General features: G+C 45.2%; 1 protein-coding gene across 2 annotated transcripts in view; it reads right to left on the bottom strand.

Annotated features, from left to right (window-relative positions):
- The window catches only part of MED1 (mediator complex subunit 1), a 54,196-nt gene extending 34,010 nt beyond the window's left edge, over nucleotides 1-20,186 (bottom strand). The window contains exons 1-7 of one of the 2 annotated variants that reach the window (XM_055258041.2): nucleotides 19,923-20,186; nucleotides 15,884-15,990; nucleotides 11,331-11,409; nucleotides 7,813-7,867; nucleotides 7,576-7,708; nucleotides 5,831-5,859; nucleotides 302-373 (exon numbers count right to left, since the gene is read on the bottom strand). In XM_055258041.2, coding sequence (XP_055114016.1) covers nucleotides 302-373; nucleotides 5,831-5,859; nucleotides 7,576-7,708; nucleotides 7,813-7,867; nucleotides 11,331-11,409; nucleotides 15,884-15,990; nucleotides 19,923-19,947 — 500 coding nt within the window. In that variant the 5' untranslated portion in view covers nucleotides 19,948-20,186. Of the gene's footprint in view, nucleotides 1-301; nucleotides 374-5,830; nucleotides 5,860-7,575; nucleotides 7,709-7,812; nucleotides 7,868-11,330; nucleotides 11,411-15,883; nucleotides 15,991-19,922 lie in introns of those variants that run through there. The other variant, XM_063628850.1, reaches the window with a different exon arrangement.
- Between the last annotated feature and the right edge of the window lie 5,495 nt (nucleotides 20,187-25,681).

Consider the following 25,681-nt stretch of genomic DNA (forward strand, 5'->3'; position numbering starts at 1 on the left):
AGGTTAAAAATAGAATTAAAGCCAGTTCCACAACAACTAATTCCTTTCAGCCTGGAAATTGGAATGTTGGACATCTCAAAGATTATATTCTGTCTTCCAGCATTATGATCGATTAATCAGGCACTGCCTATTGAAAATATCTTTAAAAGGCCTAATGTTGGAAGCTGAGCTACAGATTGCAGTGTAAGTAGAAACTAGGAGTGACAAATAGCAGAAGAGTTGGCAAATTTCTAGGCATAAGGTGGCTTATAGATTTATACTGATTTTTACAAACAAAAGCAAAAATATTAAAAATACTTACTTGTCCCCTGGAAGGTTATACAGATTAACAAGGCCCTTAAGGTGCTTAGAAAATTCATCAAAATTTTTTTCCCTATAAGGAGTTCAGGGAAGAGGGGAAAAAGAGGAAAATAAAACATAAAATTATTACTCAATCTTACAACAAAGTGCCAAAAATCACAGCTATATAAAACTGATTTTAATAATCAGCTTTAACCGTTTTCCTCAAAAGTTTTCTAGCATCAATGAAAAGCAGCAAAAGAAAAGAAAAGATTTTCCTTTGTCTCTCTGCTCCACTTTCCCTGGAGAAGGTGCTAATAAGCAGTGTGAAAGTTAAAAGGAAGGTGGGCAAAACCTCTTTACCAGGTGTTTTATTAACTCCCAAGTAATGAAACCTGATTTAAATCAATCATTAACAACTTTCCTTTCTTTTCCCTTTTTATTAATTTTTTTATAGAGACAGGGTTTCCCAACGTTGTCCAGGCCAGACTCTAACTCCAGGACTTAAGCAATGCTCTCACTTCAACCTCTCACCTTCAACAACAGGTGTGCACCACCACACCCAGCTCCTTTCTTCCAAATATATAATTGAATTTGGATGTCAACAAAAATAAAACTTTTGATTGCACAGATAAGAAGAAGAAAATAAATTGGGAAGGGCTGGGCACGGTGGCTCACGCCTGTAATCCCAGCACTTTGGGAGGCCGAGGTGGGTGGATCATGAGGTTAGGAGATCAAGACCATCCTGGCTAACACGGTGAAACCCCGTCTCTACTAAAAATACAAAAAAAGGCCGGGCGTGGTGGCTCAAGCTTGTAATCCCAGCACTTTGGGAGGCCGAGGCGGGCGAATCACGAGGTCAGGAGATCGAGACCACGGTGAAACCCCGTCTCTACTAAAAATACAAAAAATTAGCCGGGCGTCGTGGTGGGCGCCTGTAGTCCCAGCTACTCGGAGAGGCTGAGGCAGGAGAATGGCGTGAACCCAGGAGGCGGAGCTTGCAGTGAGCCGAGATTGCGCCACTGCACTTCAGCCTGGGCGACAGAGCGAGACTCCGTCTCAAAAAAAAAAAAACAAAAAACAAAAAAGAAAATTAGCCGAGTGTGGTGGCGGGTACTCGTAGTCCCAGCTACTCAGGAGGCTGAGGCAGGAGAACAGCGTGAACCCAGGAGGCGGAGCTTGCAGTGAGCCGAGATCACGCCACTGCACTTCAGCCTGGGCGACAGAGCAAGACTCTGTCTCAAAAAAAGAAAATAAATTGGGAAGACACAACACTTGTGGGTATACAGCAACATGAGAGCAAAGATGAGAGGGAAAACAAATACTGGGACAGAGATGGAGACCCAGAGAAAAGGTAGTGGGTACTCTCGAGGCAAACTACCCATTAGAAAATATTGCTATGATCAGATATACCCTAGAAAAAATAAACTACTACCATGACCTCTGGCTTTCTAGGACCCAATATTCAGGCTTCGATTGTCGGACAAATGGGCTTTTGTGGATAGGTTTAGGAATCCAATACATCTCCACAATTCAACTCTTGATATCTTTTTTCAAACTTGAAAAAAAAGCTCTCTGGAAAGCTAAGCTGCCATGACAATGTCAGACACTTGAGTAGACATTCGGTGAGCATTTACTAAGCACTTACAGTCAACAGTGCTATTAAGACAGTAAAAAGAAACGAGTAGCAGCAAAATATATTCTTTACCTTAATATTACCATCTATACTAAATGGTAGTATCAGGTAAAAGTCAACATTATTTCTTTTTTTCTCTTTTTCTTTTATGAGACAGAGTCTCACTCTGTCATCCAGGCTGGAGTCCCATGGCAATGGCGCGATCTCAGCTCACTACAACTTCCGCCTCCTGAGTTCACGCGATTCTCCAGCCTCAGTCTCCTGTGTAGCTGGAATTACAGATGAGCACCACCACACCCGGCTAATTTTTTGTATTTTTAGTACACATAAGGATTCACTCATGCCCGGATACTACAAAAATTAGCCGGGCATAATGGCAGGTACCTGTAATCCCAGCTACTCAGGAGGCTAAGGCAGGAAAATCGCTTGAACCCGGGAGGGGGAGGTTGCAGTGAGCCTAGATTGTGCCACTGTACTCCAGCCTGGGCAACAGAGTGAGACACCATCTCAAAAAAAAGGCCGGGCGCGGTGGCTCATGCCTGTAATCTCAGCACTTTGGGAGGCCGAGGCGGGCAGATCACGAGGTCAGGAGATCGAGACCATCTTGGCTAACACGATGAAACCCCATCTCTACTAAAAATACAAAGATTATCCGGGCATGGTGGCGGGCGCCTGTAGTCCCAGCTACTTGGGAGGCTGAGGCAGGAAAATGGCGTGAACCCGGGAGGCAGAGCTTGCAGTGAGCAGAGATCACACCACTGCACTCCAGCTTGGGCGACAGAGCGAGACTCCATCTCAAAAAAAAAAAAGAAAAAAGAAAAAAAAAAAACGCTTTTACACACACACATACACAACTTAGTTCCTCAATGTGAACACTCTAAGATATCCTCATGTGGTGCCTGAGAACTTTGCTATGCTCAAAACAAAGTGTATGTAATAACTTCCTTAAATTCCCCAAAAGTCTTAATTCTGAGTTTAAATTTAAGTACAGAAATTTCCACTCAATTAAAAGTGAAAAAATCCACTATCTGCTAAAAGCAACTATCTTCAAGCCTAGTACTTTTACTGTAACACACATATACCTTCTAAATGAAACAATTTTTCCCAAAATCAAAGCAAAAAAGTTATTTTCATGGTATTATACTCAATTATCAAGCCTTCTCTGATTCAATGATTACCTTCTACTTATTTTGTTCCACACACAATTCTTTATTTTTTTTTTTTGAGACAGTCTCGCTCCATCACTCAGGCTGGAATGCAGTGATGTGATCCCAGCTCACTGCAACCTCCACCTCCCAGGCTCAAGCCATCTTCTGTCTCAGCCTCCCGAGTAGCTGGGATTATACGTGTGAACCACTACGCTCAGCCACTTTTTTTTTTTTTTTTTTTTGAGACAGAGTTTTGTTCTTGTTGCCCGGGCTGGACTGTAATGGCACGATCTTGGCTCACCACAACCTCTGCCTCCCGGGTTCAAGCGATTGTCCTGCCTCAGCCTCCCAAGTAGCTGGGATTACAAGCATGTGCCACCACGCACGGCTAATTTTGTGTTTTTAGTAGAGACAGGGTTTCTCCGTGTTGGTCAGGCTAGTCTTGAACTCCCGACTTCAGGTGATCTGCCTGCCTCGGCCTCCCAAAGTGCTGGGATTACAGGCATGAGCCATCATGCCCGGCCTCACATTCAGCTAATTTTTGTATTTTTTGTAGAGACGGGGTTTCACCAGGCTAGGTAGGCTGGTCTTGAACTCCTGGCCTCAAGTGATCTGCCCACTTTGACCTCCCAAATTGTTGGGATTATAGGCATGAGCCACGGCCCCCAGCTATATGGAATTCCTAAACCTAGATCAGCAATTCCCAACCAGGGGTGATTTTGCGCCCCAGGGGACATGGTTGTAACAACTAAGGAGATATTACTGGCAACTAATGAAGAGGCCAGGGATGCTATTAAACATAATAGAATGCACCAGGCCACCCAGGAGCAAAGAATTTTCCAATCCAAATTGTTATTAGGACCAAGTTTAAGAGACCCTGGGATATCTTTCTGTTGGGAATCTGAGGCAAAATAAGAAAAAAAAATTAAAACTTAAAGAAACAGGGGCGGGAGCAGTGGCTCACGCCTATAATCCCAGCACTTTGGGAGGCCGAGGCGGGTGGATCACGAGGTCAGGAGATCGAGACCATCCTGGTTAACACAGTGAAACCCCATCTCTACTAAAAATACAAAAAATTACCCAGGCATGGTGGTGGGCGCCTGTAGTCCCAGCTACTCAGGAGGCTGAGGCAAGAGAATGGTGTGAACCCAGGAGGCGGAGCTTGCAGTGAGCCGAGACCGCCACTGCACTCCAGCCTGGGCGACAGTGCGAGACTCCATCTCAAAAAATAATAATAATAATTAAATAAAAATAGGCTGGGTGCAGTGGCTCACGCCCGTAATCCCAGCACTTTGGGAGGCCGAGGTGGGCGGATCACCTGAGGTCAGGAGTTCGAGATCAGCCTGGGCAACATGGTGAAACCCTGTCTTTACTGAAAATACAAAATTAGCGGGGCATGGTGGCACATGCCTGTAATCCCAGCTACTCGGGAGGCTGAGGCAGAATCGCTTGAATCTGTGAGGCAGAGGATGTGGTGAGCCAAGATCACGCCATTGCACTCCAGCCTGGGCAACAAGAGTAAATCTCCATCTCACCAAAAAAAAAAAAAACAAAAAATAAAAATAAAAAAACAAAAAAGGGGCCAGGTGCTCAGTGAGCCGAGACCGCACCATTATACTCCAGACTGGGTAACAAGAACAAAACTCTGTCTTAAAAAAAAAAAAGAAAAGAAAAGGGCCCAGCATGGTGGCTCTCACAACTGTAATTTCAGCACTTTGGGAGATATGAGGTCAGGAGTTCGAGATCAGCCTGGCCAACATGGCGAAACCTCGTCTCTATTTTTTTTTTTTTTCTGAGATGGAGTCTTGCTCTGTCACCCAGGCTGGAGTGCAGCGGCATGATCTCGGCTCACTGCAACCTCTGCCTCCCAGGTTCAAGCAATTTTCTGCCTCAGCCTCCCAAGTAGCTGGGATTACAGGTACTCACCACCACGCCTGGCTAATTTTTTTTTCTCTTTTTTTTTTTTTTGAGATGGCATCTCACTGTGTCGCCCAGGCTGGAGTGCAGTGGCGAGATCTCGGCTCACTGCAAGCTCCGCCTCCCGGGTTCATGCCAGTCTCCTGCCTCAGCCTCCCAAGTAGCTGGGACCACAGACGCCTGCCACCACACCCAGTTAATTTTTTGTATTTTTTTTTTGTTAGTAGAGATGGGGTTTCACCGTGTTAGCCAGGATGGTCTCGATCTCCTGACCTCATGATCCACCTGCCTCAGCCTCCCAAAGTGCTGGGATTACAGGTGTCAGCCTAAATTTTATATTTTTAATAGAGATGGGGTTTCACCATCTTGGCCAGGCTGGTCTTGAACTCCTGACCTCGTGGATCCACCTGCTTCAGCCTCTCAAAGTGCTGGGATTACAGGCGTGAGCCACCGCACCCAGCCACCTAGTCTCTATTAAAAATACAAAAATTAGCCAGGCATGGTGGCACACACATGCAGTCCCAGCCGCTCCGGAGGCTGAGGCAGGAAAATCACTTGAACCCAGGAGGCAGAGGTTGCAGTGAGCTGAGATCACGCCACTGCACTCCAGCCTGAGCGATAGAGCAAGACTCCATCTCAAAACAAAAACAAAAACAAAAAAACCCTGGGATAGAGTAGGGTGAAAAGCTATGCTATGTCAATTCAGGATGTGATTAAGTATAGACTCTTAAAAATCTTTGCCCAAGAAAATAAACTTGTTCCTGAGGAGAATAACTTCTGACCAGTCTTAAAACCCAGCTGTAAAGAATAGCACTGTCAATATCAAGGAATATAAATCGTATTTGCTCACCTTAGCTGCTGTACAAGCTCTGGACAGCTCTGAAATCAAAGAAATTATGTTAAAACACTGAAACTACTTTAGCAACTTTGAAGATATCAAAAGCCTTTCTCTTTTTCTATAGCACATGTTTTACAACAAAACCATTAAAACTACAGATGGTCCTCATATTAAAATATTAAAAAGTATCTTCTTCCTACTTGGTGAACCATAGGGTGAGAAATTTAAAGCCAAAGCATATGAAATAGTTTTTAAAGGAATCAACTTTCAGTAGCTTGTTTAAAACATTAGGAACTCTAATGCCATACATGGAATTCATATCAAATTGTCTGGTTACACAGATTTTATATTCATCTCTATTACATAATTTTTCAGATCATCTGTTCTTGATTATAATCTCTTTGAGGGTAGGAACCCCGAGTAATTTATTTCTGTATCCCCAGCACCTATTGTTCAATTGCAGCTCACGTTTGTTGATATGAAATGAAAAGGGTTCCTGCCGGTGCAGTGGCTCACGCCTGTAATCCCAACACTTTGGGAGGCTGAGGCAGGTGGATCACTTGAGGTCAGGAGCTGGAGACCAGCCTGGCCAACATAGAGAAATCCCGTCTCTATTAAAAATACAAAAATTAGCCAGGAATGGTGGCACACACCTGTAATCCCAGCTACTTGGGAGACTGAGGCAGGAGAATCGCTTGAATCCAGGAGGCAGAGATTACAGTGAGCCCAGATCATGCCACTGCACTCCAGGCGACAGAATGAGACTCTGCCTCGAAAAGAAAAGAAAAGAGAAGAGAAGAAAAAAGAAAAGAAAAGAAAAGGAAAAGCAAAGAAAAGAGAAGAGAAGAAAAAAGGAAAGAAAAGAAAAGGAAAAGCAAAGAAAAGAAGAGAAAAGTAGAGAAAGGAAAGAAAGGAAAGAAAAGAAAGAAAGAAAGAAAGAAAGAAAGAAAGAAAGAAAGAAAGAAAGAAAGAAAGAAAATGCACACGTATGTTTATTGCGGCACTATTCACAATAGCAAAGAGTTGGAACCAACCCAAATGTCCAACAACGATAGACTGGATTAAGAAAATGTGGCACATATACACCATGGAATACTATGCAGCCATAAAAAATGATGAGTTCGTGTCCTTTGTAGGGACATGGATGAAACTGGAAAACATCATTCTCAGCAAACTATCGCAAGGACAAAAAACCAAACACTGCATGTTCTCACTCATAGGTGGGAATTGAACAATGAGAACTCATGGACACAGGAAGGGGAACATCACATTCCGGGGACTGTTGGGGGGTGGGGGGAGGGAGGAGGGACAGCATTAGGAGATATACCTAATGCTAAATGACGAGTTAATGGGTGCAGGAAATCAACATGGCACATGGATACATATGTAACAAACCTGCACATTGTGCACATGTACCCTAAAACCTAAAGTATAATAAATAAATGAAGAAAAAAAAAGAAAGAAAGAAAGAAAGAAAGAAAAGAAAGGAAAGAAAAGAAAGGAAAGAAAGGAAAGAGAAAGGGAAAAGGGTTCCTATGGTGTTTCCACTTGTCAAAGCCTTTGGATGATGTCAGAGATGGGACCCATGTTTTCTAAATCCCATTCTATAGCTGTTGATTTTGTAGTCCATCACATCATCTCTACAGTGGCTCATGAAAAAACCTAAACGCAAGCTATTTAAACCCCAACAATTAATTTTAAAATGAATGTCCCTAAGTAAACCCCACAGATTCCAGTGAAATATCAACAACACATACCACAGGATTCTCCCCATGGTGAGCCACTTTTACATCACAAAGCTGTCCTGCAGGATCTAACTGCACTTCCACATAGAACATATCTGACGTGATGTAACATTCAGTGCCACTGGCACTGAGATGAGAGCCCAGTCTAGCAGGAACAAATCAAAACAAAAATTAATAGAAGACACATAAATAAAGCCACCCAAAGTTAACACTAAGTTAAACATTTCTGCCTACAGAAAGACTACTTACCCATTCTGTCTTGCTATGGACTCCAAACGATCAGTCATTGCTGGTAAAGATGTTACTGTAAAAGGATGAAAAAAGTAAGTCAAAAGAATGCTCCAAATGACTTAAATGATATTCTTTGAAGACAGAAAGATTCATCCTTCCAAAACCATAAACATATTCAGTAGTTCAAATGCTTGTAATTTGCATAAAGTTCATTGATAAAGGTTAGCTGTGGCCTATGCAGTACTAAAGGTCAAAAAAAAAGATCTATTTGAAAAATTACTGAACCTTTCTCCTCTCCTGTTTTCATTACTCCTTATGTGGGACAAACTGCCTTTAACTTAAGACACATTTATCTGCTAATGATAGAATAAGAAAGATTAACATTAAAACTAACATAAAAAAACCTCGACATTAACAACACCATTAATCACAACAGTCAAAAGGTTAAAACAATCCAAGTGTCCACTAGCAGATGAATGGATAAATGAAATATATATACATAAAGAGGAGTACTTTTCAACCTTAAAAAAGAAAGAAATTCTAACAAATGCTTCAAAATAGATGAACCTTGAAGACATTACGTTAAGTGAAATAAGCCAGTCACAAAAGGACAAATATTATATGATTCCACTTATATGAGGTATACAGAGTAGTCAAATTCATAAAGACAGGAAGCAGAATGGTGGCTGCCAAAGACTGGGGGAAGGCGGGAATGGGACATTACAGAATGTAAGCTTGGGAAGATGAGTGAAGTTTTACAGATGGACAGTGGTGATGATTATACAATAATATAAATGTACTTAATGCTACTGAGCTATACACTTAGAAACAGAGAAAATGGTAAATTTTATGTTACCTATATTTTACCACAATTAAAACAGAAAAAAAGGCCTGGTGCGGTGGCTGACGCCTGTAATCCTAGCACTTTCGGAGGCCGAGGCGGGTGGATCACAAGGTCAGGGGTTCGAGACCAGCCTGACCAACATAGTGAAATCCTGTCTCTAATAAAAATGCAAAAGTTAGCCGGGCATGGTGGTGCACGCCTATAATCCCAGCTTCTCGGGAGGCTGAGGCAAGAGAATGGCCTCAACCCAGGGCGGGGGGCGGTGGTTGCAGTGAGCAGAGATCGTGCCACTGCACTCCAGCCTGGGTGACAGAGTGACACTCTGTCTCAAAGAAAAAAAAAGGAAAGAAAAAAAAGGTAAAGAAGATAATACTCAGCTGAGACCGGGCAAAGTGGCTCACACCTGTAATCCCAACACTTTGGGAGGCCAAGGCAGGCAGATCACCTGAGGTCAGGAGTCCAAGACCACCCTGGCCAACATGGCAAAACCCCATCTCTACTAAAAATCCAAAAATTGCCGGGCGCTGTGGCTCAAGCCTGTAATCCCAGCACTTTGGGAAGCCAAGGCAGGTGGATCACAAGGTCAGGAGATCGAGACCATCCTGGCTAACACGGTGAAAACCCGTCTCTACTAAAAATACAAAAAATTAGCCGGGCGTGGTGGTGGGCGCCTGTAGTCCCAGCTGCTCGGGAGGCTGAGGCAGGAGAATGGCGTGAACCTGGGAGGCGGAGCTTGCAGTGAGCTGAGATTGCACCACTGCACTCCAGCCTGGGCAACAGAGCAAGACTCCGTCTCAAAAAAAAAAACCCAAAAATTAGCCGAGCGTGGTAATGGGCGCCTGTAATCCCAGTTACTCAGGAGGCTGAGGCAGAAGAATCACTTGAATCCGGGAAACAGAGATTGCAGTGAGCAGAGATCACGCCACTGCACTCCAGCCTGGACAACAGGGTGAGACACTGTCTCCAGAAAAAAAAAAAAAAAAAAAACCTCAGCTGAATTAGGTTCATTTCTGGTGGATCAAAGTAAAATCTGTTTTTACTTTCATTATTCCCCAAAAATAGAATTAGTCATTATAAGCATGAATAATCAAGCTCATGAGTTATATTTTACATTTGCTTTCCTGGAAATTTGCTCCATAAACACCATAAAAATCTTTTTAAACGAGTTAAAATGTCCATCTTCTGGATAGGCATGGTAGCTCACGCCTGTAATCCCAGCAATTTGGGAGGCCGAGGCGGGTGGATGAGGAGGTCAGGAGATCGATACCATCCTGGCTAACACGGTGAAACCCCATCTCTACTAAAAATACAAAACATTAGCCAGGCGTGGTGGGACGCACCTGTAGTCCCAGCTGCTTGGGAGGCTGAGCCAGGAGAATCGCTTGAACCCGGGAGGCGGAGGTTGCAGTGAGCCAAGATTGTGCCACTGCACTCCAGCCTAGGTGACAGAGTGAGACTCCATCTCAAAAAAAAAAAAAATCGTCGTGAGGTGCAGTGGCTCACGCCTGTGATCCCAGCACTTTGGGAGGCCAAGGCGGGCGGATCACCTGAGGTCGAGAGATCGAGACCAGCCTGACCAACATAGAAAACCCTGTCTCTACTAAAAATACAAAATTAGCCGGGCGTGGTGGCACATGCCTGTAATCCCAGCTACTTGGGAGGCTGAGGCAGGAGAATCACCTGAACCCAGGAGGCAGAGGTTGTGGTGAGCCGAGATTCCACCACTGCACTCCAGCCAGGGCAACAAGAGCGAAACTCCGTCTCAAAAAAAAAAAAAAAAAAGTCCATCTTCTTATCGAGATTAATCAGAAATAAACGTGAAGGCCGGGCGCGGTGGCTCACGCTTGTAATCCCAGCACTTTGGGAGGCCGAGGCGGGCGGATCACGAGGTCAGGAGATCGAGACCACGGTGAAACCCCGTCTCTACTAAAAATACAAAAAATTAGCCGGGCGTGGTGGCGGGCGCCTATAGTCCCAGCTACTTGGAGAGGCTGAGGCAGGAGAATGGCGTGAACCCAGGAGGCGGAGCTTGCAGTGAGCCGAGATCGCGCCACTGCACTCCAGCCTGGGTGACAGAGCAAGACTCCGTCTCAAAAAAAAAAAAAAAAAAAAAAGAAATAAACGTGAAGGAAAAAAAAAAAACTTTTCCCAAGCTTTTTTTTTTGAGACAAGTCTTGCCCTGTCACCCAGGCTGGAGTGCAATGGCGTGATTTTGGCTCACTGCAACCTCAGCCTCCCCACGTCACACTGTTCTCCTGCCTCAGCCTCCCGAGAAGCTGGGATTATAGGTGCCCACCACCATGCCCAGCTAATTTTTGTATTTTTAGTACAGACAGGGTTTCACCATGTTGGCCAAGCTGGTCTCAAACTCCTGACCTTGTGATCCGCCCACCTCAGCCTCCCAAAGTGCTGGGATTACAGGAGTGAGCCACCGCACCCAGCCTCCCCAGGTATCTTATATTACCCTTCATCATTTATCCTTTAAATCTCTATCAGCCTCCAAAACAGGATCAAAAATAAGTGTTTCAAACTTTAGCAAAAAGCTCATTCCAACTCCATAAATGAATGCAAGAGCAATATCTAATATATAAAGTTGACCACCTCAATTTTTTACTTCTAGTTTAAGTATAAAATGGTCCTTCTTGAACTGGGGGTTTTGTGAAATCAGCATATTTCAAAAGTGTTCACAAACCTTTGAGAGCCTTCTGCAGTGTCTCCAAACAGCTGACCAAATGTTGATGCCCTCCAGAACTCATCACAACCCTCTTCTCCTGTGTCAAGTGGGAAAACATTTGAGGTGAAAATTAACCAGGCCAACAGTGTTTTAGGTAAACATACACATTATCCTAGTAGTAATATTGCAGGCAGTCTATAGACTCAACATAGTCTACAGACTTTGTAGACTATATAGAGTAACACTGGTCTACAAGTGTTACTCTGTCCATCTATCCAAAGGAAGAAAAATCCATATATATGAGTGTAGAAAAAGGTATTCCTCAGCCAGGCACATGGCTTGTGCCTGTAATTCTAGCACACTGAGAGGCCAAAGCTGAATAATCACTTGAGTCCAGGAGTTCAAGACCAGCCAAGGCAAGATAGAGAGCTCCTGTTTCTATTTAGTCAAAAACTAAAAAAGAAAACGTTGTATTTCCACATCTAAAACAAAACCTTTACAGAAATATTAGGAAGAATCAAAATGTAATACATGAGATCTGCCTCCTGTGGAAGTGACTATATAAAGATATAAACAGTTAAATAAGATGGCTCAGGAGATTTGGTAGTGTACAAATTTAACAAGATGATCTGCATGTAATCTGAGAAACACAATCAAATTTTAAGAAAATGAGATTGACTCTAAAAAACAGAACATATAGGCTGGGCATGGTGGCTCATGCCTGTAATCCCAGCACTTTCGGAGGTCAAGGCGGGCGGATCACGAGGTCAAGAGATTGAGACCATCCTGGCCAAAATGGTGAAACCCCGTCTCTACTAAAAATACAAAAATTATCTGGGTGTGATGCTGCACGCCTATAGTCCCAGCTACTCAGCAGGCTGAGGCAGGAGAATCGCTTGAACCCAGGAGGCGGAGGTTGCAGTGAGCTGAGATCACACCACTGCACCCAGCCTGGTGACAGAGCGAGACTCTGTCTCAAAAAAAAAAAGAAAAAGAAAAGAAACAGAATATGTAGTCCAGAAAAGGGACTTACTTCCAAAGAACAAAAAACTTAGCCTAGCTTGAGGCTGGGTGCGGTGGCTCACGCCTGTAATCCTAGCACTTCGGGAGGCCAAGGCAGGCAGATCATGAGGTCAGGAGTTCGAGACCAGCCTGGCCAACATAGTGAAACCCCATCTCTACTAAAAATACAAAAATTAGCCAGGTGTGGTGGTACGCGCCTGTAGTCCCAGCTACTCAGGAGGCTGAGGCAGGAGAATCGCTTGAATCGGGGATGCAGAGGTTGCAGTGAGCCAAGATCACGCCATTGCACTCCAACCTTGGTGGCAGAGTGAGACTCCATCTCAAACAAAACAAAACAAACAAACAAACAAACAAAACTTAGCCTAGTTTGCCGGGCGCGGTGGCTCACGCTTGTAATCCCAGCACTTTGGGAGGCCGAGGCGGGCGGATCACGAGGTCAAGAGATCGAGACCACAGTGAAACCCCGTTTCTACTAAAAATACAAAAAATTAGCCGGGCGTGGTGGCGGGCGCCTGTAGTCCCAGCTACTCGGAGAGGCTGAGGCAGGAGAATGGCGTGAACCCGGGAGGCGGAGCTTGCAGTGAGCCGAGATTGCGCCACTGCACTCCAGCCTGGGTGACAGAGCGAGACTCCGTCTCAAAAAAAAAAAAAAAAAAAAAAAAAAAACTTAGCCTAGTTTTCCTAACCCTATCCAGTGAAGAAGTTTCTCTCTGAAAAACATTCCAGTCCCTAAAAACGTGAAGTTTTCTGGTATAAGGATAGTTTTCCAGGCTTTTCCGTGTTGCAAATAAATCTATCTCACTGCTCTAATTCTCCCTTACAAAACAAAGTAATTTATTAATAATCTGAAATCTCTTGATTCTTGACAGGAGAAGAGGTGCTCTGGTCAATGAATACCAGTATTATGAAAACTGGAAAACTAAACGTTTTGTCATAAATTAATAAATAAGCATATAGTAAGTCAGTTGTTGAAAACTCTTTTTTTTTTTTGAGATGGAGTCTCGCTCCGATGCCCAGACTGGAGTGCAGTAGCGTGATCTCCGCTCACTGCAACCTCCACCTCCTGGGTTTAAGCGGTTCTCCTGTCTCAGCCTCCCGAGTAGCTGGGACTACAGGCACCTGCCACTACGCCCAGCTAATTTTGTCTTTTTAGTAGAGACAGGATTTCACCTTGTTGGTCAGGCTGGTCTCGAACTCTTGACCTCAGGTGATCGACCCGACTCAGCCTCCCAAAGTGCTGGGATTACAGGTGTGAACCACTGCGCCCAGCCATGAAAACTCTATAAAACCTTGATGTACCAATAAAATTAGGTTTCTGAATCTGCAAAACTGAGAAGTAGACAAGGAAAGTCATGGTGACCAAACCAAGATAGTGGTACCCAAAGAGACGGCCTTATTAGCCACCTGGAATCCTTCTATCTCACAATGTCTCTCTAATGACAGTATCATTTACAGAACATATTTCAAGCTAGAATTTGGTTGCCTTAAGGAATAAAAATGACAACCTGGGCCAGGCACAGGGGCTCACACCCATAATCACAGCACTTTGGGAGGCTAAGCCAGGTAGATCACAAGGTCAGGAGTTCAAGACCAGCCTGGCTAATATGGTGAAACCCCATCTCTACTAAAAATACAAAAATTAGCCAGGCATAGTGGCGAGTGCCTCTAATACCAGCTACTCAGGAGGCTGGGGCAGAAGAATTGCTTGAACCCAGAAGGCGGAGGATGCAGTGAGCTGAGATCCCGCCACTGCACTCCAGCCTGGGCGATAGACGGAGATTCCGTCTTTTAAAAAAAAAAAAAAAAAAAAAAATGAATCTGCCAGGCACGGTGGCTCACACTGTAATCATAACACTTTGGGAGGCCAAAGTGGGTGGATCACTTGAGCCCACGAGTTTAAGACCGGCCTGGGCCACATAGTAAAAACCTATTTCTGGCTGAGCGCGGTGGCTACACCTGTAATCCCAGCACTTTGAGAGGCCGAGACGGGTGGATCACGAGGTCAGGAGATCGAGACCATCCTGGCTAACACGGTGAAACCCCGTCTCTACTAAAAATACAAAAAATTAGCCAGGCATCGTGGCAGGAGCCTGTAGTCCCAGCTACTCGGGAGGCTGAGGCAGAATAGCATGAACCCGGGAGGCAGAGCTTACAGTGAGTTGAGATCGCACCACTGCACTCCAGCCTGGGTGACAGAGCGAGACTCCATCTCAAAAAAAAAAAAAAAAAAAAAGAAAAGATTTCTACAAAAAATATAAAAAACTAGCTGGGCAGCCGGGCATAGTGGCTCATGCCTGTAATCCCAGCACTTTGGGAGGCAGATCACGAGGTCAGGAGATGGAGACCATCCTGACCAACATGGTGAAACCCCATCTCTACCAAAATACAAAAAAATTAGCCGGGCGTGGTGGCGTGCGCCTGTAGTCCCAGCTACTCGGGAGGTTGAGGCAGGTGAATCACTTGAACCCGAGAAGCGGAGGTTGCAGTGAGCCGAGATCGCACCATTGCACTCCAGCCTGGCCACAGAGCGAGACTCCATCTCAAAAAAAAAAAAAAAAAAAAAAAAACTAGCCAGACGTGGTTACATGCACCTGTTGTTCCAGATACTAGGAGGCTGAGGTGGGAGAACCACCTGAGCCTGGGAAGTCGAAGCTGCAGTGAGCCATGATCATGCCACTGCACTTGAGCCTGGATGACAAAGTAAGACCTGGCCTCAAAAAAAAGAATGAATCAAAAACTCTACTAGTACAGGCTGGGCATACCTAATCTGAAAATCAAAAATCTGAAATGCTCCAAAATCCAAAACCTTTTTAGCATTCACAATGATGCCACCAAGGATTTCACACCTGACCTCACATAACAGGGTCATGGTCAAAATGCAGTCAAAACAGCTGGGAGCAGTGGCTCACGCCTGTAATCCCAGCACTTTGGGAGGCCAAGGCAGGTGGATCACCTGAAGTCAGGAGTTCAAGACCAGCCTGACCAACAGGGAGAAACCCCGTCTCTACGGCATGGTGGCGCATGCCTGTAATCCCAGCTATTCGGGAGGCTGAGGCAGAAGAATCACTTGAACCTGGGAGACAGAGGTTGCAGTGAGCCGAGATTGGGCTATTACACTCCAGCCTGGGCAACAAGAGTGAAACTCCATCTCAAAAAAAAAAAAAAAAACTTAGTTTCACACACAAAAGTATTAAATATATTATTAAATATATTGTCTAAAATTACCTTCAGGCTATATCTATAATTGTTTATGAAACATAAATAAATTCTGTGTTTAGACTTGGGTCCCATCCCCAAGATATCTCATTATATATTTGCGAATATTCCAAAATCCAAAACAATCCAAAATCTAAAACACTTCTGGTCGCAAGCACTTCAGATAAGGGATATTCAACCTGCAGTATAGATACAATAGACTCCTAAAGTTAAAACCACCATGTATTCAGATGTTTTATGAAGATAGTATGAACACATCTACGTGGGGAGCTTAGCGTATTAAGAATAATTATCTAAGCAAAACACTTTACGCACTTCAACACAATCCTTACCATGACTTGACGCACAAGCTTAATGGTTTCACTCCAGGGTCTATTTTGGTTAAATTTTGCATGGAGCCGTTCCAGGAGAGAACTCATCTTACTCAGCTTTTCTGACTCTACGATTTAAATCAGAAAACGTTATCAGTAACTGTTCTATCAAGACCATCCACAGTTTTCCTTGCAAAATAAATTCCCACACTTCATCTCAGTAAGAATTCAGTTAAAATATTTTCCAAAATCATTTTACTTCAAAACATCCAAAGAAGACATTTTTAATGGCAAGATGACACACAAATTATGGGTCTGATGTAAGGAATACCATACAGTTGGACTGTTTTCTATCTAAACTTTTTTTTTTTTTTTTAAGACTAAGTTTCACTCTTGATGCCCAAGCTGGAGTGCAATGGCATGATCTCAGCTCACTGCAACCTCCTCCTTCTCCCAGGTTCAAGCGGTACTCCTGCCTCAGCCTCCCAAGTAGCTGGGATCACAGGCATGCACCACCACGCCAGGCTAATTTTGTATTTTTAGTAGAGACGGGGTTTTACCACATTGGTCAGGCTGGTCTCAAACTCCCGACCTCAGGTGATCTGTCCGCTCAGCCTCCTAAACTGCTGGGATTACAGGTGTGAGCCACCACACCCGACCTCAAGCACTATTAAAAGTGCTGGGGAGGCCAGATGCTGTGGCTCACACCTGTGATCCTAGCTTTAGGGGGCCAACATGGGAAGACACTTGAGCTGGGGAGTTCAACTACAGCTTGGGCAACATAACAAGATCTCATGACCACTTTAAAAAAAAAAAAAATAGGCCAGGTGCGGTGGCTCACACCTGTAACCCCAGCACTTTGGAAGGCCAAAGCAGGTAGATCAACTGAAGTCAAGAGTTTGAGACCAGCCTGGCCAACATGGTGAAACCGTGTCTCAACTTTTTTTTTTTTTTTTTTGAGATGGAGTTTTGCTCTGTCACCCAGGCTGGAGTGCAGTGGCGCAATCTTGGCTCACTGCAACCTCCGCCTCCCGGGTTCAACCAACTCCGCTGCCTCAGCCACCCCAGTAGCTGGAATTACAGGAACGCACCACCACACCCAGCTAATTTTTGTATGTTTAGTAGAGACAGGGTTTCATCATGTTGGCCAGGCTGGTCTCAAACTCCTAACCTCAGATGATCTGCCCACCTTAGCCTAACAAACTGCTGGGATTACAAGCGTGAGCCACCGCACCCGGCCAAACCCTGTCTCTACTGAAAATACAAAATTCGCCGGGTGTGGTGGTGCATGCCTGTAATCCCAGCTACTTGGGAGGCTAAGGGAGGAGAATTGCTTGAATCCAGGAGGCAGAGGTTGCAGTGAGCCGAGATCACACTACTGCACTCCAGCATGGGCAACAGAGTGAAACTCTGTCTCAAAAAAAAAAAGAAAGAAAAAAATTAGCCAAGCCTCCTGGCATGTGCCTGTAGTCAGTCCCCAGCTACTCTGGAGGCTGAGGCAGAAGGATCATCTCAGCCTGGGAGGTCGAAGCTTCAGTGATGAGCCTTGATCACACCACTTACTCCATCCTAGGCAACAGAGGGAGACATTGTGTCAAAAAAAAAAAAGTTATTGAACTGGGTTAGAGAGGAAAATTTTAAAAAAAGAAAAAAATAAATGAAAATGCTGGCTGGGTGCAGTGGCTCACGCCTGTAATCCCAGCACTTTGGGAGGCCAAGGCAGGTGGATCACCTGAGGTCGGGAATTCGAGACCAGACTGACCAACACGGAGAAACCCCATCTCTACTAAAAATACAAAATTAGCCGGGCATGGTGGTACATGCCTATAATCCCAGCTATTCGGAAGGCTGAGGCAGGAGAATCACTTGAACCCAGGAGGCGGAGGTTGCGGTGAGCCGAGATTGCACCACTGCACTCCAGCCTGGGCAACAAGAGCAAAACTCCATCTCAAAAAAATAAATAAATAAATGAAAATGCTAAAAAGACAGCAGTGAACAAACTAGACAAAAACTCCTGCTTCATGAAGTTTCCATTTTTACACTTGTCCCCTTGCACCCGAGGAATACATCTTTCTTTTCTTTTCTTTTTTTTTTAAGACAGAGTATCACTCTGTAGTCTCGGCTTGAGTGCACTGGCACAATCAAGGCCTATTGCAGCCTCAACCGCCCATGCTCTAGGATCAAGTGATCCTCCCAGCTCAGCCTTCAGAGTAGCTGAGACTATAGCTAATTTTTCCTTGAAACAGGGTCTCGCTCTGTTGCCCAGGTTGGAGTGCAGTGACACGATTCTGGCTCACTGGAGCCTTGACCTACAGGATTCAGGTAATCCTCCCACCTCAGCCTCCCAAGTAGCTGGGACTACTGGCTTGTGCCACCATGCCTAGCTAATTTTTGTATTTGTTGTAGAGACAGGCTTTTGCCAGGTTGTCTAGGCTGGTCTCCAACTTGTGGGCTCAAGTGATCCGCCCGCTTTGGCCTCCCAAGGTGCTGGGATTACAGCCTTGAGCCACTACCTGGCCCTAATTTTTTTTATTTTTTATTTATTTTCAATTTTTTTCTTTTTTTTTTTTTTTTTAAGACGGAGTTTTGCTCTTGTTGCCCAGACTGGAGTCCGGTGGCACTATCTTGGCTCACTGAAACCTCCACCTCCTGGGCTTGGGTGATTCTCCTGCCTCAGCCTCCCAAGTAGCTGGGATTGCAGGTATGCCACTGTGCCTGGCTAATTTTGTATTTTTAGTAGAGACATGGTTTCACCATGTTGGCCAGGCTGGTCTTGAACTCCTAACCTCAGGTGATCCTCCCAAAGTGCTGGGATTATAGGAGTGAGCCACCACGCCCAGCCATTTTTTTTGAGACAAGTTTCGCTCTTGTAGCCCAGGTAGGAATGCAATGGCGCAGTCTTGGCTCACCACAACCTCCACCTCCTGGGTTCAAGCAATCCTCCCGCCTCAGCCTCCCAGGTAGCTGGGATTACAGGCATTCGCCACCACGCCCAGCTAATTTTGTATTTCTAGTAGAAACAGGGTTTCTCCATGTTGGTCAGGCTGGTCTCGATCTCCCAACCTCAGGTGATCCACCCGCCTCAACCTCCCAAAGTGCTGGGATTACAGGCGTGAGCCACAGCACCCGGCAATTTTTTTATTTTTTTTGTAGAGACAGGGCCTCACTATGTTGCCCAGGCTGGTCTCAAACTCCTGGGCTCGAGGGATCCTCCAGCCGGAGCCTCCCAAAGCACTGGGATTACAGGTGTGAGTCACTGGTCCAGGCCTCACCTTTCGACCTCTCCTCCAAAACACACTCCTTGTTTTTCTTGAGAAACCTGCTGATAAATATCTGTACCTCGATGCTCCAACATTTTTTGAGCGACTATTACGTGCCAGAAACTATACAAAAATAATCAGGCAAGGACCCTAATCTGCAAAGCTCAGAGTAAACTGGATAAGATAAACAAACAATAACACAGTTCACTGTATCAACAGAACTATGCCCAAAATGCTAAGGCAGCATCTTAGCCAGAGTGTGGAACTTTAGAAAATCTTAATAAAGTTCCACAGAAAAGTTGTTTTTCTGCAGTTCGTAGTTCGGTCAATAAAAGAACGAAATTCAGCGCAGTTTAAAAATACACAACAGCACAGGATCTGGACACTTGACATTGTAGAGAACTGCTGGCTGCTAATAAATATAAGGACCTAATCATTTCATTGATGCCAAAATAGTCTCCAGTACGTTTACACACAGCCCTAAATTTATTCAGACGTCTCTTCTGGAACGAGATGTAAGCTGATTTTGTATTCACTTGCCCCGTCTCCCACCACTTTAGGCCAAAAGTGCCCTAGTCGAGCATGAAATCTTCACAGAAGTTCAGAGTCCCCATCACCCTAAAGTCGAAGCTCTCTAATCATCAAGAAGGGTATAGTGACAATCTAAAACTAATACACATTCCCTCTCCTGGATTCTGTGCCCCTAAAGTGGCCCCCATGGGACATCTGCAAGAACCTCCTCTCACAAACTGGCTCCCCCAGTTGTGTCCCGCCCCCTCCTTTCCCCTACAGTCACTTACCCTCGGTTTCCCCCTGAGCTTTCATCCTGAAGGCGAGGAGAGGCTAGATCTGCCACAAAAGGATAAGCCCTTCCCCACCACTAACGGAGGAAACAAGTTGGCTCGGGATCCGGGGACGCAGGGCACCAGCAGTCCCTACTCTTCCCGGAAAGGATCAATCTGAAGTCCCCGGCGGCAAGAAGAGAAGGGTGCTCGAGGCCGCCGCCATCTTCCCCAACGGAACTTCCCAAATTCGCGAGATAAACCGTGGTCCTGCCAGAGAGAGGAAGAGGACAGGGCATCGAAATCTCGCGAATATTGGTCAATGCGTGGGACTCGCGAGATTTCTTTCAGCCCAGTCTTCCCTTTGATCTGAGCTGTCTCAGGCCTCACGCCGCTGGATATTAAACCTGCCGGCAGGTAGCTTTCGGGTCCCCTGCGGAAACCGGCATTTTTTTTTTATTTTAGCAGCTAAACAGCTCGCAAATTAAAATCTCCAGATCCCTGTACTGAAAGAGTAGCTTTTCTTTTTTTCTTTTTTTTTTTTTTTGAGACGGAGTCTTGCTCTTGTCGCCCAGGCTGGAGTGCAATGGCACGATGTCGGCGCACTGCAACCTCCGCCTCCCGGGTTCAAGCGATTCTCCTGCCTCAGCCTCCCGAGTAGCTGGGATTACAGGTACCCGCCATCACGCCCGGCTATCTTTAGTAGAGACGGGGTTTCGCCGTGTTGGCCAGGCTGGTCTCGAACTCCTGACCTCGCTGTCCGCTCTCCTCGGCCTCCCAAAGTGCTGGGATTACAGGCATGAGCCACCGCACCCGGCCAAGACTAGCTTTTCAAAGGCTATTGGTATCAGGAATGCCTTATGAAAGATTAGTTTAACCTGAGATACTAGATGCAATAATTACATCCTAAGAAAGATAGTGGCGCATTGTAACACGACGCCCAAAGCGAGCCTATAGCACAGTTAATTCCCCTTTTCTCATTTTTTTAGTTTCAAAACTATTTCTGGCTGGGTGCAGTGGCTCACGCCTGTAATCCCAGCACTTTGGGAGGCCAAGGCAGGTGGATCATCAGGTCAGGAGTTTGAGACCAGCCTGGCTAACATGGTAAAACTCCGTCTCTACGAAAAATACAAAAATTAGCCAGGTGTGGTGGTGCGCTCCTGTAATCCCAGCTACTCGGGAGGTTGAGGCAGGAGAATCGCTGGAACCCGTGAAGCGAAAGTTGGAGTGAGCAGAAATGGCATCACTGCACTCCAGCCTGGGTGACAGAGTGAGACTCTGTCTCAAAAAAAAAGAAAAAACTGTATCCTTTACTATCCTCAAACTAAGTGTTCTTCACTTAATAAGCATCTGTGGAGTCCTAATATGTGTATATTTGGAGCTGGTAATACAAACATGAAAACACGGCTGGTCGCAGAGCTACTCAGGAGGCTGAAGCAGGAGAAGCGCTTGAACCTGGGAGGCAGAGGTTGCAGTGAGCCGAGATTGTGCTACTGCACTCCAGCCTGGGTGGCAGAGCAAGACTCTGTCTCAGACAAATAAACAAACATGAAAACACAACCCTAGCCCTTGATAGGCTAATCTTATTTAGAGTTCTGAAAATATGATTGGTCACTATAATCATAGGGGCTCAAAATTTTTTTATTAATTATTATGCCTTAAGTACCAATGCCAGATACCCAGCTACACTTTCTCATGGAAACTCTTTATACAAATAAAAAAAAAAAGTCTGTATTAAGTGTTGCTAGGAAATTTTTAACTTTATAAAGCTTATAAATAAACTTTACTAACTTCTGGTTACAGAATGGAATGAGAAGTTATCATTTGTCATCTGAAAATGCAGATGAAAGACACCATTGGAAAAGTTCTACTCTAGAAGATAAGAGAGCAATGTCCTTTGGGAGGCTGAGGCAGGTACTTGAGGTCAGGAGGTCGAGACCAGCCTGGCCAAAATGGTGAAACCCCATCTCTACTAAAAATACAAAAAAAATTAGCCAGGTGTGGTGACACATGCTACTGGGGAGGCTGAGGCAGGAGAATCGCTTCAATCCGGGAAGTGGAGGTTGCAGTGAGCCAAGATTGTGTCATTGCACTCCAGTCTGGGCAATAAGAGCAAGACTCAGTCTCAAAAAAAAAAAAAAAAGCAATGTCATTACACAAGAAAAGTATTCAAGGTACATATAGGAAGTCTTTATATATAGCAAAATGGGTACAATGGGCAAATTGTAAGTAACTAAGCTTTGAAGGAGGCTCCAAAGGACTTTTTTATTTTTTTTGAGACAGTGTCTCGCTCTGTCGCCCAGGCTGGAGTGCAGTGGCACAATCTCAGTCACTGCAACCCCTGCCTCCTGGGTTCAAGCAATTCCCCTGCCTCAGCCTCCCAAGTAGCTAGGACTACACGTGTATGCCACTATGCCTAGCTAGTTTTTTTGTATTTTAGTGGAGACGGAGTTTCACCATGTTGCCCAGGCTGGTCTCGAACTCGAGCTCAGGCAATCCACCCACGTTGGCCTCCCAAAGTGTTAGGAGTACAGGCATGAGCCACTGTGCCCGGCCCAGAGGACTCTTTAAACCTAAAATCTAAACTAACAAATTGGTTTGTTGGGGAAAAAGAGCTATTGAAACTTTAGTTAAATATTTCTTCTTGTGTACAGCCTAAATGGAAACTTTCTGACTTGTTTTAGTAGATTTGCAGGCTAAGTATTGCCATCACCTGACTGATCACTTGGGGTTCACATAGTTGCCCTGACTCTCTGCCCTTGAAGGTTATGCAAATAAAGCAAATGGCGCAGTCCTGGAATTTCTGAGTTCAAAGTTTTTTTTTTTTTTGAGACGGAGTCTCGCTCTGTCACCCAGGCTGGAGTGCAGTGGCGCAATCTCCGCTCACTGCAAGCTCCGCCTCCCGGGTTCACGCCATTCTCCTGCCTCAGCCTCTCTGAGTAGCTGGGACTACAGGCGCCCGCCACCACGCCCGGCTAATTTTTTGTATTTTTAGTAGAGACAGGGTTTCACCGTGGTCTCGATCTCCTGACCTTGTGATCCGCCCGCCTCGGCCTCCCAAAGTGCTGGGATTACAAGCGTGAGCCACCGCGCCCGGCCGAGTTCAAAGTTTTTCTGTAGAATGAAGCAACGCTTATTTTACAAAAGCACTATTCTCACCAGTTATTGTATCAATACCTGCAGTTTACAGTAGATACTGTGTTTTAAAATTTAGATACAGCCTGAGATTTTCTGGTGCAGAATTTTATTCACCAAAAAGAGGAATACCATGTTAGGGAGATTATTTAAAAGAAAAAAAGAGAGAGAGAGAGAAAGAAAGGAAAAGAAGGAAGAGAGGGAGGGAGTAAGGAAGGGTAGTTCAATACAAAGTACTGGTTTAGGATGTAGAAGTGAAGTGTCCCGGCTCCAGGCACTTCCTACTCTTCAGTGTAAACATGGTCCAATCTAACTCCTTCTCAGTCTCAGTTTAACCTATATTAGATGTCAATAATAATATAGGCAGGGCGCAGTGGCTCACGCCTATAATCCCAGCCCTTTGGGAGGCTGAGGTGGGTGGATCACTTAAGGTCAGGAGTTTGAGAACAGCCTGGCCAACATGGCTAAACTCTGTCTCTACTAATAATACAAAATAATAGAAAAAAATTAGCCGGGCATAGTGGCGCATGCTTGTAATCCCAGCTACTTGGGAGGCTGAGGCAGGAGAATTGCTTGAACCCGGGAGGTGGAGGTTGCAGTGAGCCGAGATCCTGCCACTGCACTCCAGCCTAGGCCACAGATTGAAACTGTTCTCAATAAGCATAATAATAATAATAGGCCTGGTGTAGTGCGGTGGCTCACGTCTGTAATTGTGCCACTGCACTCCAGCCTGGGCGACAGAGGGAGACTTAGTTTCAAAAAAATTAATAAAAATAGTAATAAAAATAACAATTTCATTAGTTTATTTATTCAATTGAAACTTATTGACGGGATTAAAAGAGTTCCGTGAAAAATATTAAAGTGCTATAGAAATTCAAGATATTATAAGTTCAAAGTTTCAGGGATAAAGCTTCATTCATTCATTCGTTAGTGGTCTCTAATTGGCTCTAAGAGGCAGTAACAGATAATTTTGAAAGGTTCAGCCAGGTGCAGTGGCTCACGCCTGTAATACAAGCACTTTGGGAGGCCAGGGCGAGCAGATCATGAGGTCAGGAGATCGAGACCAACCTGGCCAACACAGTGAAACCCCGTCTCTACTACAAATACAAAAAATTAGCTGGGCATGGTGGCGCATGCCTGTAATCCCAGCCATTTGGGAGGCTGAGGCAGGAGAATGGTGTGAATCCGGGAGGCGGAGCTTGCAGTGAGCCGAGATCGCACCACTGCACTCCAACCTGGGTGACAGAGCAAGACTCCATCTCAAAAAAAAAAGAAAAAAAGAAAAAAAGTTTCTGCTGGTGTTTAATCTGGATAATCAATTTAATTCTTCCAGATTTTGACACATCACCATGCCTTCTGTCATCTTCACTTTTCCATTCTACTGTGGGTACATCGTGAATTAAAAACTTTATCTCAGCCAGGCGCGGTGGCTTGCACCTGTAATCCCAGCACTTTTGGAGGCCGAGGCGGGGGGGATCACAAGGTCAGGAGTTCAAGACCAGCCTGGCCAAGACGGTGAAACCATGTCTCTATTAAAAATAAAAAAAAATCATCTGAGCATGGTGGCAGGCGCCTGTAATCCCAGCTACTCAGAAGGCTGAGGCAGAGAATCGCTTGAACCCGGGAGGCGGAGGTTGCAGTGAGCCGAGATGAAGAAACTGCACTCCAGCCTAGGCAACAGAGGGAGACTCCATCCCAAAAAAAAATGGCTAGGCGCAGTGGCTCACACTTGTAATCCCAGCCCTTTGGGAGGCCAAGGCAGGTGGATCATGAGGTCAGGAGTTCAAGACCAGCCTGACCAACATGGTGAAACCCCGTCTCTACTAAACATACAAAAATTAGCCAGGCATGGTGGCATGCGCCTGTAATCCCAGCTACTAAGGAGGCTGAGGCAGGAGGATCGCTTGAACCCCGGGAGGCAGAGGTTGCAGTGAGCCAAGATAGTGCCATTGCACTCCAGCCTGGCAACAGAGCGAGACTCCATCTCGAAAAAAGAAATAAAAATAAAAATAAAAATTTGATCTCATTTAAAAGACAGAAAAATCAGGGTGAATTTTGTTGAACTCATGACAACAAACCCATGCCAACACTTACTGTGGCTGACTGGTCACTACATTTAATCAGCCCAGGAAGTCTCATGCCATCTGTCATCATGTAAAACATTCAAGGCCAGACACAGTGGCTCATGCCTGTATTCCAAGCATCTTGGGAGGCCAGGTGGGACGATCCCTTGAGCCGAGGACTTCAAGAGCAGCCTGGGCAACATAGCAAGACCCCATCTTTACAAAAAATAAAAAAAAATTAGCCAGGCTCTGTGGCTCACGCCTGTAATCCCAGCCAGGAGAGGTTGAGGCTGGAGGATTGCTTGAGCTCAGGAGGTGAAGATGGCAGTGTGTCAGCCAGATGCGGTGGTTCACACCTGTAATCCCAGCCCTTTGGGAGGCCAAGGTGGGTGGATCACCTGAGGTCAGGAGTTCAAGACTAGCTAGCCAACATGGCGAAACCCCATCTCTACTAAAAATACAAAAATGAGCCGCGCATGGTGGCAGGCACCTGTAATCCCAGCTACTCAGGAGGCTGAGGCAGGAGAATCGCTTGAACCCAGGAAGTGGAGCTTGCAGTGAGCTGAGATAGTGCCATTG

This window comes from Symphalangus syndactylus, chromosome 20 (genome assembly GCF_028878055.3).
Source record: "Symphalangus syndactylus isolate Jambi chromosome 20, NHGRI_mSymSyn1-v2.1_pri, whole genome shotgun sequence".
Lineage (NCBI taxonomy): Eukaryota > Metazoa > Chordata > Mammalia > Primates > Hylobatidae > Symphalangus > Symphalangus syndactylus.